Below are 14,383 nucleotides of genomic sequence, written 5' to 3' on the forward strand. Positions count from 1 at the left end.
TGAGGAAATGATAATATTTGCTTAAACTTTTGAACATTTTGAAACAGAAAGAGAATAATAATTCTTTACCAAATCTCATAAACAAAAAACACTTACAAATAACATGAAGTTTATCTACTGAACGAATGAAAACTAGATAAGATGTAAGGATGAAATCGGGAACTAAGAAGGAAAAAGCAGCAGAATATTGATAGTCTTCAACACGTTTAGTAGTTGAGCAGGCTAGAAGCAACTCTATTTTGAGGAACGAGCAAAAAAATCCAACATTTAGGGTTCCAAGGACTGTCCAATAGATCATATAGTACAATTAATCTAAAATTCTTAAAACATTGATGTAATTATCCCCAAAAAACCTCCTAATTGTATGTTATCTAAGGATGATTTTGGACATTGTGACCAAAACCAGTATAAATAAAAGAATCAAAGAATAAGCATTTGACCTTTAGATGGTTGGAATAGTTCAAATAACGGAACTAAAGCTTTCAATGGGATCAGACTCTTCAAGCATGGAAGCTGCCTGGAAACAATCAGCAGCATCAGCTACCCGTCCATCGTCTCTATGAACCAATCCCAAGTGGTACCAAGCTATGCGATTGGTAGGTTCGATCTTCAATGCATCTGAGAATAATGCTCTTGCCAATGGCAACATCTTCGACCCCATTTTAGCCAATAAAGCACCAAGCAAGATCTTGCATTGCACATGATTAGGCTCTACTAATAGTGCATTTACATAAGCAGCCAAGGCTTTGTCATTTTCGCCCTGTCTTTCAAGCATCACACCTGAAACAAAATGAAATAGAAGAATCAATAGAAGTTTACCCTGCTTATCTTTTTCCCTCATGTTAAGAAGGAAGCTTTTAGGTATTGAAGAGAAAAGCGCAGCTGATATGTAAGCAAGCAGCCTTATCAACAACAACAACAACAACAAGAAGCCCAGTGAATTCTCACGAGTGGGGTCTGGGGAGGGTAAGATGTACGCAGCCTTACCCCTACCCTGAAAGGGCAAAGAGGTTGTTTCCGATAGACCCTCGGCTAAAGAAAGAATGAAAAGAAGTAACGGCAACAAGTATGCAGCCTTATCATACCTCATAATGTGGTAAGTTTTACTCAGTATTAGACTACTGCTCTAATAATTACTATCTAAATATCCATAACCACAATACAGAAGAATTCTGTTGGTGAAATTGTCTTTTATTAATAAATTTTTTTTTTTTTTTTTTTTTTTTTGGTTGTTGGTGAAATTGCCTCTTTTCAATGTCAACTCATTGCTGTCAATGACGCTAGACAACCACCAAACTTGTCATCATTTTCTTAGAAATGAGAAATACAACTACAAGCGCACTAATATAGACAAAAACAAAGCCATAGACAACATTTTGTTCAAAAGTTTCTCCACTCTCCTTGATTTCCAACTTTAATTCCAGGGCTTTTCTACTTTTCTTGGTAACACTGGTGTCTGGACCAGCTTGTACGCATCTCAACTAGTGTTTCAACGCATTCTACTTTCACTGCCTATTACACTATGATAGTATGATGAGTTGAATGTTAAATTAGAACAATTTTCAAGCAATACAGACATCTTGTTACTCCCGTGTATTCTCAGAGAAACAAGAAGGCCACTGGGGGTCGAAGTTTCTAACAGTGTTTCTATAACTTCACACCCAAAAGAGTAGCACCTCTCTGTTTGTAGAGGGGGAAAATGCTATGATCAATATAGGCGGATTCAGGATTTAAAATCTATGAGTTTAACCTTTAATGTTTTTAACATTAAACCTATTATATTTTTAAAATTATGGGTTCATGTCTACTATCTATTGCAACTTTAGTGAAGTTTTACACATAAATTTATGCTCCACTTCAAAAGTTATAAGTTCAACTGAATCCGTAACTATAGTGGTACATCGGCTCCTAATGATCAGAGAGAAGGGAAAGGAAAAGAAATAAAAGAAGGGTAAATGTATGAGAATTATTTAGTTTTCTTTCTTCATCTCGGAGAGAATTTGTCAAAGAAGTTGGGCCTATATTGTTAGATGTTCAAGACAGAATAAAATATTTGGTCTCTGCAGTTGAGGAATTTTACTTCTTTGAACATTCTCTACCCTCTTCATCAATAAGCGAAAGGGATGGTAGAATTTCAAACTATATCATTGTTCCCCTCCTCTCCAAACACAGAGAAGTCTTTGTAGGACAAGGGACATCATGAAGCTAGTTTACAAGACCCTCAAAATGCTTAAGACGCGTTTGTGACAAAATAAATAATAGGAAGGATCGTAATTACTAGGTGTCATTTTTTCCCCTCTACCACTCATTTATAGAAAAAACATTAAGTAGTTTTGAACTGTGTCTATTAAGAACTTCTCATAACCAGAAAGCAAATGAATCAGAAAAGCTTAGAATGGTAGAGCTTCATGTTGATTTTGTAATACCATAAAGTGAAGTGACTCATTAAAATCTTAATTACTCTTTACAAAACTCTGATGGCACAATGGACGCCATACACTATGTTTGGTATTTTAGAAGAAAACTAAGTTAAGATTTTGCTTATAGTAACATTTACTCAAGTTTCAGTAAACTTCACCTATACCAGAGTTTGTGACGTTTTAGAGGTAAGTTCCCCTCCCTCCCCACCAACCTTCCTAGAAAAGAAAAATGAAACAAAAGCAACTTCAGCAAGTCAGCTATTTCTAAATTCCTAAATTGTTGGGTTCGGTTATATGAATCCTCAATAATCATTCCGCTCTATTTAGACTCGTCTCCATGCAATACTATTAGGGGTTTGCTAACTAGGCATTCTCTACATTTTTTACGGACATATTAAATATATAAACAAACTAAAAAGATTTCTAGTGAATACCATACCTAGTGTAGGAATACCAACATAACTAAGCCTTAATCCTAACTAGTTAGTATTACCTATATGAATCTTTTGCTCCCCCCCCCCCCCCCAAAAAAAAAAAAAAAGAAGCAGAGCTAAATGTAGAAGTACCTGGAATCTATCCCATGTTTCAAACTCTAAAATTTTACATCTCTTTGGAAGGCTTGTATTAAGATCAAATATGCAGCATCAAAATTAGTATTTCAGAAAGTTCTCAGATAACAGCTGTAAAAACATTGAAGGGGCGCATAATGCTAAAGGAGGAGGAAGAGAAACATGCTTGAACTTCACAAGGTACAAAGTAAACAAGCACCATGCACTTTCTCAATTCTCCTGTTATTACTACTCCTATAACTAAACTAAAATTATTTAAAATGACATATAAAATGTATACTAATGTAAATGATTACATAAAAAATCTAATGCAATGTAGATCACACAAGAAGCATTGTCTTAAAACTGTTAGGAGGGTTTCTCCCAGGTCAGGCAAAAGGTGCATAAAAAAGGAAAAGCTAAATTCTAATTCGAATGTAACAAATGTTACTTTATCTGAACCTGCCAACAATAAGCAGATCCAACACTTCATTTTGCTATTTCTATATTAAGAGTACCTACATGAGTCAGAATTGCATGAATGAGGTAATTTTCCAAGTCCTATTTGGGTTACTCACAACCATGTTAGGCCAACACCTCAGTCTTAGTTGCAATCACCTTTTTACTTTTAATTAATTTGATGTCAAGTAAAGAAAACGAAATGTCAAGTAAAGAAAACGAAGGAAGAAAGTCAATTAATAAACTACAAAATAGCTGGATCTGTCATTATAAATTAAGTTCATAATCTTGCCTTCTGTATGCAAAGTGTCTGCTGAATACTCGATAAGAGCTCTAGCTTTCTCCAAACATGTCTCTGCATCCTTCCAATGTGAAAGGTTAGAGTACAAGTTTGCCAGGCCATGCCAAACTTCATATTCATTTACGTTATCTTCCTCCAACTGTAATAGATAAGTACAAAAAGAAAATGAATTTAATGAAGTCAGAACCAGAAACATAGCATATATGGCAAGCATCTTCTGTTCTATCATAATAGAAGTTAAAAAAAATTCAGCGGTACGGCACCAAAGCAAGTCACAGAACAACTACAGGCAAACGTAAAATGGGCTTTTCTTAATATGTATTCTTCTCTTCATTTGTAAGATCATTAGAATAAACAATAGAAAGAAATATGCACACATCCAATCTCACTGTTTGATAACTCACCCAAACCGCTCGTGCACCTCAATAGACCCAAATACAACTATCCTTTTGTTTGAGAATGCAATTACAACTATTAACAAGAGAGTCAGGAGCCAAGTAAAATGATTTAATTTGTTTCTTAATTCTGGGGAGAGCGGGGGCAGGCAGAGGGGAGAAGGGGGAGTCAAAACTGGTTTTGAAATTGTAACTATGGAATTTCAGAATCAGAATCTCATTGGTGGTTACTTCTATCCCAGTTCTGAGTTCCAAATGCAGACTACTATGGGGCATCTGGTGGTGGGAAGTGAAAAGGAAAATCTGAGATATACATATATGTTCCCGATACAGTTACTAGAAAATAAAATCTAACCTGAGGTGCATTTCTGAATGGTCCATAAGATTTCCTTTGAGCTTGAACCAGTGCAAGGAGATAACGATAAGTTTCAATGGCATCCATGTGCCGCGACTGAGATATTTTTAGCTTAGCTTTCATTCTTAGCAGAGGTCCTTGATCCCACTTTACAGTCTCCTCTAAGGCCGCATCAGTAACTACTTCAGCCTCTGTATAGCGTTGTTGAGCAGAAAGAACTAAAGCAAGCAGTCTCCAACCTCTTACAGCAGATCCTCCTGTTACATCAAGATACTTTTTTGCATAGCACAAAGCTGCATCCAGATTACGGTGTTCTGCATATTGAACACCTAACTCAAACATCAAATCTGAATTTTCATTCTCTAAAGCCATTGCACCATCTAAAGATTTCAAAGCCTCAGATTGAAGGCGTGATCTCTCAAAATCAGAGGTTGCAACTTTGGCCTGCTTGCCCAAACAAAGACCTAACATGCGGAGACCAACACCTTTCAAGTGTTCATTTAAACCCTGTGCATTAGTTATTGCCCTCTGTGCATACTTCACTCCCTCAGCAGCAAGAAAGACCTCCTCTGAGCAAATTTTAGCGGCCAACAACAATGAGAGAATGTCATCAGGTTCTTCATCCTTATGCAGAGACTTCCTCAGCAGACTTAAGGACGTTTTGTTCTGTCCGGCCGCACTATAACAAAGAGCCAAAGCTCGCCATCGGTCAATCCTGCTAAGTACCCCTGGCATTACCTCTTCAAGTTGCTTAGCTAAAACAGAGGTTTGGCTGCATACAGACAGAGCAAATGTAAGGTGCTCTAAAACTGAAGGGTCCCATTTGATCTTACCAAGGTAAACTTTTCTCATCAGAATCATAAACAGCAGGATTGCTTCTTCCAGATTGTTCCTAGGTACATAAGAATCGTCAATTTGCACAGCTAAGCTTGGTGGGCATACCTCAACCCCACTATAAAGCAAAAACACAGCAAAAGCTTTTTGAATCCTTGCACAGCAGTCATTATCGAGATTCCATTGGCTTAAGAGGGCACGGCGGTAGGCAGTCATTGCTTCAGAATAGCAACCAGCTTGCTTCCATAGTTCTGGAAGGAGCTCAACAGCATGGCTGACGGTTTCTTGCAGCTTATTCTCTACAAGTACATCAGGTATTCCATTATCGAATATCTTCTCTACAGCATCAAGCACACTTTGACACTCACGAGCAGCCTCTACAAATTCCCAACCAAAGAAAGGTCTGTAAATAATCAAATCAAAGAAATAGTAGCAATTATTCATTATCTTGGATAAACTATAGAAATTGCCTTGTACCAGTCAGTCTCCCAAGCTTCTGAAGGGACTTTGCTTTCAAATATATGGCCTCGAGGACCAGACCAGCAGCATGCTGTGAGACGCCCGGCACAGACTCAACGCTGCGAGTGCGGCCCTTTTTAGAAGGTTGTTTCTCAGTAACAGAAGGCTGCATTCTCTGTATGGCTGATTGGAGATCAATACCATCAAACACCCTAAGAGCACCTTCCACATTTCCTCTTTGATATTCCAATCTTCCAAGTAGAGCTCGCGCTTCCTGCAATCAAAATTATGAATCTTCAGCAAACGCATGCCTTCAAACCTTTAAGTTCATGCTGATGACAATGGAAGGGAGAGATAAAGGAAGTAGAAAAAAACATTTATAAATTAACACAACTTAAAGTGCTTTCAGGAAAATAAGATAAAATACATTGACGTCAACAAGCATTTCAAATTTACATGCAAATTGGACCTGAATCCTAGTTTTAAATACAATCCGACCAATATTAATCCTGTCAAAACAAAAAAAGCTTTAAAGTCCTTAGTTTCTTTTTTCTAGACAAGAAGCCACAATGTATTTTGCTTATTCAATCGAAGTCTGTAATTCCTTTAATGCAAGGTAATTGAACATAGACTTTCACCTGAAACCTAAAGCATCACCAAATGATAACAGATGAGAAAACTCAGAACTCGCAAAGACTTTAAGTAAGGCATTATGCCTATAATTGAGGGAAAGCATACAACATAATAATATAAACTCACAACTCGCGGAGACTGGGTATCGTCAAGAATTATCACTTGAAGCCTAAAAGATTAAAGTGACTTGACTCTCAAACTCACAATCAGTGAATTCCTTCATACATTTAAGCCACCACAAAAGAATTCCGGGGGCGACCATGAATCTAATTGAAGAAAGCATTCTCTTCTAACTTATCACTATGAATTTGTTACACGAAAAATAAAAAGATGCAGTAGGAATGCAAAGGAAAAAAAGACATAAACTTTGGGAAACACTGACCTCAAAATTGAGGGACAAACCATCACGCAATGCAGATTCAGCCTCTTGAATATTTCCTTCATCAAGTTTTGCTTCAACAACCGTTGTTTGCATGCAAATCCCATTTGCACAAACTTGCCTGACCGATGGATCAATATCAACCTGCCCTAATTCTGCTGATTCGTTTCCAGACATCTCTATCCCCCCACTTTCTATGCTCACTACATTTAAAAAAAAGCATCATTAGCAATGCAATTTGATCCCTTAGCTTCTATAGCTTCAAGAAAATGTGCAAAGCCTTTGCCCATTTTCGTTCTTGATATTAATATATACAACAAGCTATATATTAACTACCCAATTGGTGAAAAGATCCATCATTTTTATAAAACACACACACACAAAATAAAAAAAGAAAGAAGAAGAGAGGATGCAACAGAATGCAAAGAAAGAAAAAAAAACATAAACTTTGGCGACCACTCACCTCAAAATATCATTTTTCAATCACAATTCTATGCATTGAAATAACCAAAACCGTGAGAGTTATGAAAATTGAATCTTGAAAAATCAAAGCACAGAGAATTTCAAAATAAGATTAAAAGGGAAGGGCTATTACCTCAAATGTTGTGGATTTCGGTGGCAGATGAATGGTGTTAAAGGTTTATTATTTGTACAGCCAAAAGGGGTCAAAATATTTTCTGGATCAGAAAGGGAGAGGGAAAGAGAAAGAGGAGGACAACAAGAAGAAGAATGGTGACAGCGTTGTTGAGTTTTGACTTATAATTCGGAATATCCTAGTAAAAAACAAAGGGAGATAAGTACAAACGGTCCAGGTTTTATATTTCCTCTACATTTGGGAGTTTTGTACTTACCGCCGGCAAGATTTCGAAAAAACTTATCCCACTAATTTTATGCACAATTTTTTTATATTATTAAATGATAAACTGTACTAAAAAGTAGTTCAATGCACTAATCATGATTAAGTAATAAATCTTCATGTAATTTCTTCCTCTTTCAGTTTTCTATTTTTGGATTGATTTCCATTATTTATTTAGCTGGCATAAATCATTTTAAATTGTAGCAACTGAAAATTATATACCCAATATACATTACTTGTAGATTCAAAACAGAATTACCCCTTCATATTGATTTTTATTTTTTTTTATTTTCGTAACCCCTTCATATTGATAGAAAAGAACAATTGGGTATTTACTCGCACATGCGTTTGCTTCTAAATTTGTCCAAGCTGTTCGAGAAATTAAGATGACTGGTCGTCCAAGTTGTTGAACAAATTAAAAATATTTATCGATCATGAGTAAAATAAGGGGTTGTCATGTGTATTGTCAGCAAAGCTCAACGTCAACAAAAACAATTTAACTGGTTTCTGCTTTGGTCGGTAGAGTTACTAGTATACGTGCCAGTGTAAGGGAACAAATATCCGGTGAAACAAACAAGATACAATCAAGATAATTAATTCGGATATCATCATCATAAATATATATATATATAGTTAGAATACATTCCATCAAAAATGCTACATCTGTAAATTTAATTTTTTTTCCATATAACAGAGGTTAACTACTGTCAAAGATATTGGAAGAGATGTATTTGCCAGAGAAAAGGAGGAAGATTCGATATCATTGACCTCTCACCGAGATTGTCATAATTAAAAATGCAGTTTGACTTTTAATATTTAGTTCAACATTTCGTTACCAGAACTTCTTTAGTCAACAGTTAATTTGACTGTTGAATTACCCAACCGAGTGTACACCAATCAAATAATTTAATCTGAATAATGAAAAATTAAAGTAATAATACATACAGTATCACTTAACAAGACATTTGCCATGTATTTATTAACTAGTGTTATACCCCGCGCCATGCACAGACAAACTTCAAGAATCTTATGAAATTATGATCTGATATATCATATTATTTTAATAAAATTTTAGTTGCTATTTTATCTTTTAATACAATATACAAAAATATAACAAAATTTATATAATTAAAAGATACACATCAATATTTACTAAATATTTACTAAATACTTAGTACTAAATATTTACTAATGTAACTTTTTATTAACTTGTCAATTGGCTTAATAGTCTGTCACTATTTATTATAATATAACATAGATATATTTTCAAAATATTTTTATTATTTTTACTGTTTAAAATTCTTTAATTGTCTAAATTTATCAATATATTTTTTGAGTATTATTTACTTACCTCTTTTTTTTAAAAAATTAATTTAAATTAGAAATATTTTTATGTTATCTTTATCCCTCTCTTGTTATACATTCTTTTCTACTATAATATTTAATTAGTTTTCTCATTTTGCATTCTTCTTGTAATAAAATTATGTAATATCTTTTTTTTTGGTTAAATTATAATTTTGATCATCAAAAATACAAAAAAGATAAGCCTTTTATTTTTTTTTAAAAAAATATACTTATATTTTTAATAATTTTTATTTTGTGTTATTTTTCTAAATGCGTGGTGTTGAATTAGTTCAAAGTTTAAACATAGAAGTTTGTTTGTTATATGTCATAAAACTACTAATAACTATAATAATTATTATTTTAGTATCACTTTCAATAAGCAATTAAATTAAATTCTCCTTCCTTTTTGTATTTAGCATGAAAGTTGACTTTTAATTTTTTATTAAAATTACTACATAAAAAATTATATTATTTGTTTATTAGAATTATGTCAATTGTCTATATTTTTTATTTTAGTTTTATCTCTTATAATACATTTAGTTACGTGATCTTATCTATATAGCATGACCATATGAATTATTTCAAAAACAATTCTCATATCAAAAATCAATAAGTCTTTTCCTTTTATATATCTCAACACTAAAATTTTGTATTTCCATATTTTTTTCCTCCCTTTTTTGGTTTCTTGTCCATGTTATTAAGTTACACATAATTTAAAATAGTTGATATCTTCCGCTACTCTCATTATAATAATGACTTTAGTTTTTTTTTTCTTGTAATAAAATTTTTTATTTACTTTTATTCTTGTGCTCTTTTATTCTATAGCTCGGATTAATGTTTAAACTTATCAATAATATTTTGCGTATTATTTATTTATTATCTTTATTTTATTTTTTACATTACTCAAAATATAAATTTTCTCACACTATCTTCACCCCCTCTCTCTATATTATTTTTCTTACTATAAAATTTGATATAATTATTTTATCTATTATTTAATTTAATAATTAAAAAAAATAGAAATGCATATGCTCATACTTTATACTTTACCAAAATCTCAAGGTATTTTTTCGTCTTTGGAGTTTTTTTTTTTTTTCAATTCAAAAGCTTGGATAAGTTTTTGTTTAACAGAATAAATAGATAGAAGAATATAAAATATTATTATTATTAATACTACTACTACTACTACTACTACTACTACTACTACTACTACTACTACTACTACTACTATTATTATTATTATTATTATTATTATTATTATTATTATTATTATTATTATTATTATTATTATTATTATCATTATTATTATTATTATTATTATTATTATCTTAAACATATAGCTTAATGCATATGTCGTTATTTCAAGCGTAAATTTATGTTCTCCTTTATTTTAAATATAGAATATTGAGTTTTAATTTTATTTTAAATTTTTATTATTTACTGTGTGGAAGAGCAATTTACTCTTTTTTTTTTTAACAGTTTATATAGCTTTATTTATTTCATCTTCCTTTTTGTTAAAATAATTCCTATAGCTTTTTATATCCATGAATGATTCGATAGATTTGTCTTCTATTTTTTTTTCTGTTGCCATAATTATAGTATTCTATATGACATCTGTATCTTTATAGAAAATTGATACAACTTTTAGTTATCTTGATAAATCCTACTTTTCCTTTTTTCATATTTGTCGGGACAAAAGAAACTACTTAGCCGGATATGAAATAATTAAATATCCATAAAAAAATTGAATTGAAGATTGTCACATAATTAAGAATCAAAACTAAATTTTAAAGAAAAAACTAAGATTTCCATTAAATGGGATTCCATGTAAGTTCTATTTTCTTATTTGAGAATCTTCCCCTAAACTCACTTTAAGAATGCCAAGTGACTTTTTAATAGCTTGTCACTTGGTTTAACCACAAAACTAATTATATATGGAAACTTTATTCCTTTAATATATATATAGATATAGAGCATAGATATAGGTATATAGATAAATTTGATATAAATAACATATAGGAGTAAATTTGCGACTATATATCTATAGTTATGTTGCATGGATCTTAATTAATAACTAGTGCAAAGCGCGGTATAATAATGAATGTGGAATGATCTTTTATAAATTAAGGAGAGATAAAAAGATGATTTTTTCTTCGCTTAGTGAATCGTACAACTAAAAAAAAAAAGTCCCCACAATAAGTTGACACCCTAGAAATTGATCAAACGGATAAAATAATTATCTTTTTGGATTGAGGAACCAATTAAACTCAAGTATAGGTTATAGCATAAGATGTCACTCATCCATGAAAATAAGCTCATTATTATTCAAAAATTAATTGGAGAACTGAATAAACGATATGAAAGTATTCATGGATTTTAATTAACTTCCATATACATGTAATTACAGATAATGTAACTCTGATACCCATATTATCATATACAAAAATTTTATAGTCAAAAAATAAAACTCTTAGGAGGAAGATCATAGTTTTCCAAGAGCATCCATAATAAATCTTGAGTAACTTTACTTCTTATAATTTCAAGTGGCTACCATTGTCATCGGAAAAAATAAATTTATATGTGGTGGTCTTCCAACTCTCTTAAAGCTTTATCCTTTATCGGAAAAAAATGAGAAGGGAAAAGAAACAAAAACGTAGGAGAAAGAAGTTACTCTTCTTAGAAGGTAATGATCAATGCAACAATTACCACAAACTACAAAAATGAAAGGAAGCCAACCTGTAGAAAACAACAGACCTAAAATCAATAAAATATGAAAAATTATAAACAAAAAAAGGTAAAAAGAAACACCACGAACTAACAGAAAGCCTCAAATCAAGATCAAAAGAATAATATTTTCAACTAACATCAATAAAAATAGGACGAAGGGAGTAATAACAATTGACACTCTAATTTTAAGCAATTGTAATTGAAAAACACGAGCAACAAAGAAGAAGCTTTTATAAGATCTCTTCCTGGAAAACACGAGCAACAAAGAAGAAGCTTTTAGAAGATCTCTTCCTGGAGAGGATATGTAACCGCTACATAGATATGGAAAGGTCATAATGCTTAAGAATTTAAAGTGCCGTTTCAGTTTTTTTTAAATGTAACAGATAACTGGTAGGGAAAAAGCCAAAATTCTGAGAAAAAAGAGAAATATAAATCCTGGACTGTAAGAGTTGCCACGTCACTTCCTTGTTTCCCTCATTTATATATATAGATGATTATTACTAACTGTGTCTCATATTATGTGTCATGCCCCTTAAGAAATATTAATTAGAAAAGGGAATGGATTATTCTATCCTTATTTATGTCTTACGATATAATCTTTTTTCATTGAATATTTATTCTATTTATATGTTATCTCCATCTTCAAAAATAATTATTACTAAGAGTAAAAAGAAAAAAAAATAATCAATGTTGTCTTGAACTTTTAAAATGATAAATAATTTAAGATAATTATTTTTAGTAATTATGATTATTAATATGAGATGGAGAGAATAGTAGTATATTTTATATGTACTTTCCATTATTGGGATGAAGAAGCTTTCACGCACAGAGGCACTTGTCCTGTGATCCCAAAAACCAAGGAAGAGAAAGATACTTGTGATACAGCACTGCACTCATTCAAAAATATCCCAACTAACTGCTACTCGACTAGCTTCCTATCACATTTGGTAATAATAAGCGGCAACATATCGAGATTCTAATATTCTGGTCATGTATCATTTTTTCAAGGACATGACCTTTGATAGTAAACTGTGGAGGACAAATATTAGGATTGTAGGTTATGAATTATTTGAGTCTATTTCTATTTCGTACTTATGTGGGGTTAGTCTGATAGAATTTTTGTCTTAGACTGTTAGTGGTTAATGTTGTATCTTACTACTCTTTCGTTTTCATAGAATCTTTTTACTAGCTATCGCTTTTGCGTTTCATTTATTTTCTGGTCTTTATGATATTATTATTCTTCATATAGTCTTTGTTGGTGATACTGATATTGTCTCTTTTCGTCTTCTTGAGCCGAGGGTTTTTCGGAAACAGTCTCTCTATCCCCTCAAGGTAGGGGTAGGGTCTGCGTATACACTACCCTCCCCACACTCCACTAGTAGAATTTTACTGGGTCGTCATCGTTGTTGGGTTGTTGTTTATTAAGTTGTACAGTCTGATGCTAAATGTTTGAATTTATTCATCAGAAATGAAAGTTAACTCTGAGGCCTGCGAACGCAACGGCAGGTATACCTTGAAGTCTCCACATCAGTTTCATATCCGCTATCTAATAACCAATAGACTCCGACGTACCTGGATCTGCACAAAAGAATATACAGAAGTGTAGTATGAGTACACCACGGTCGGTACCGAGTAAGTATTAAGACTAACCTCGATGGAGTAGTAACGAGGTACAAGTCAAGGCACTCACTAGACATAATAACCTGTGCAGTATAGAAGTATAAAACTAATAACGGAAAGCAAAAATCAATAAATGGCAACAAGAATCAACGAGTGATATAAACAGTAAAGCAATAAGAACACCGCCAAGTATCATTGAAACCAAATAAGGGATTACAAAGGACAATCAATTAATCAAGCCGTTCTAATATAAGTTTCATAACGAAATCACTCTGTGGTACCCCATCTCATAGTTACAAGTCACAAGTCACAATCACAATCCGCCCGACATGATCACAGGCTCACATTCACAATCCGCTCGACATAGTCACAGACTTACAATCACAATTCGCCTGGCATGGTCATAGACTCACAATCACAATTCGCCCGGTATGATCACAGGCTCCAAATCATAATTCTCCCGGTATGGTCACATGCTTATTATCAACATGGAACAGATAATACAAGGTCACATGGTCATGATCAACAAATGTCAAGTTTCGTACTCATGAGAAAGTATAAGTGGCATTCTACAGTGTATGTTTGTGCGAGTGTACTACTATAGCCCAAGTCAACAAGTAATATCAAGAAAATCGAATAGCTCATCGAAACAACCAAACAAGTCACACAAGGTGTATGACAAACACAAGGAAAATCTCACCATCACATGAAAATCACCAACACAATGTCTCCTACCATCACATATCATCCATGACATTGCGGCCCTTATCTCTCCGATAACTACATGTATCGTTCTGTCCTGACAATATCATTAGCCACATTTTCTCTCCTATAGCCATCCATATCGCTCCGTATAATAGCCACCCGTATCACTCCGCGTAAAAGCCACCCTTATCTCTCCGCCCAAATAATAATACAATAGACATCCCGTATCACTCTTCAACAATAGTGAGATGCTACCCTTATGCCCCGTATAACAACAACGGTGAAATGCCACCCTTATACTCCGCATAACAACAATCAAACCACACAACAATGCACACGTGCTATCAT

At 32.9% G+C, this 14,383-nt stretch overlaps 1 protein-coding gene across 1 annotated transcript; it reads right to left on the reverse strand.

Annotated features, from left to right (window-relative positions):
• Positions 1 to 205: 205 nt before the first annotated feature.
• Positions 206 to 7,518, reverse strand: LOC107783403 (protein NPG1-like). The gene is made up of 6 exons (XM_016604368.2): positions 7,379 to 7,518; positions 6,787 to 6,986; positions 5,790 to 6,045; positions 4,479 to 5,689; positions 3,720 to 3,867; positions 206 to 780 (listed from the first exon to the last, which is right to left on the reverse strand). The coding sequence occupies exons 2-6, from the start codon at positions 6,958 to 6,960 to the stop codon at positions 461 to 463; spliced, it is 2,109 nt and encodes a 702-aa protein (XP_016459854.1). The 5' UTR covers positions 6,961 to 6,986; positions 7,379 to 7,518; the 3' UTR covers positions 206 to 460.
• Positions 7,519 to 14,383: the final 6,865 nt, after the last annotated feature.

The sequence above is a fragment of the Nicotiana tabacum genome, chromosome 22 (genome assembly GCF_000715075.1).
Source record: "Nicotiana tabacum cultivar K326 chromosome 22, ASM71507v2, whole genome shotgun sequence".
Lineage (NCBI taxonomy): Eukaryota > Viridiplantae > Streptophyta > Magnoliopsida > Solanales > Solanaceae > Nicotiana > Nicotiana tabacum.

Coding starts and splice junctions, on each gene's coding strand:
- LOC107783403 (XM_016604368.2), bottom strand. CDS start 6,960: ATGTCTGGAAACGAATCAGCAGAATTAGGGCAGGTTGATATTGATCCA. Junction 6,046..6,786: donor GTTTGTCCCTCAATTTTGAG/GTCAGTGTTTCC, acceptor TTTTGATTGCAG/GAAGCGCGAGCTCTACTTGG. Junction 781..3,719: donor AGACACTTTGCATACAGAAG/GCAAGATTATGA, acceptor ATTTTGTTTCAG/GTGTGATGCTTGAAAGACAG.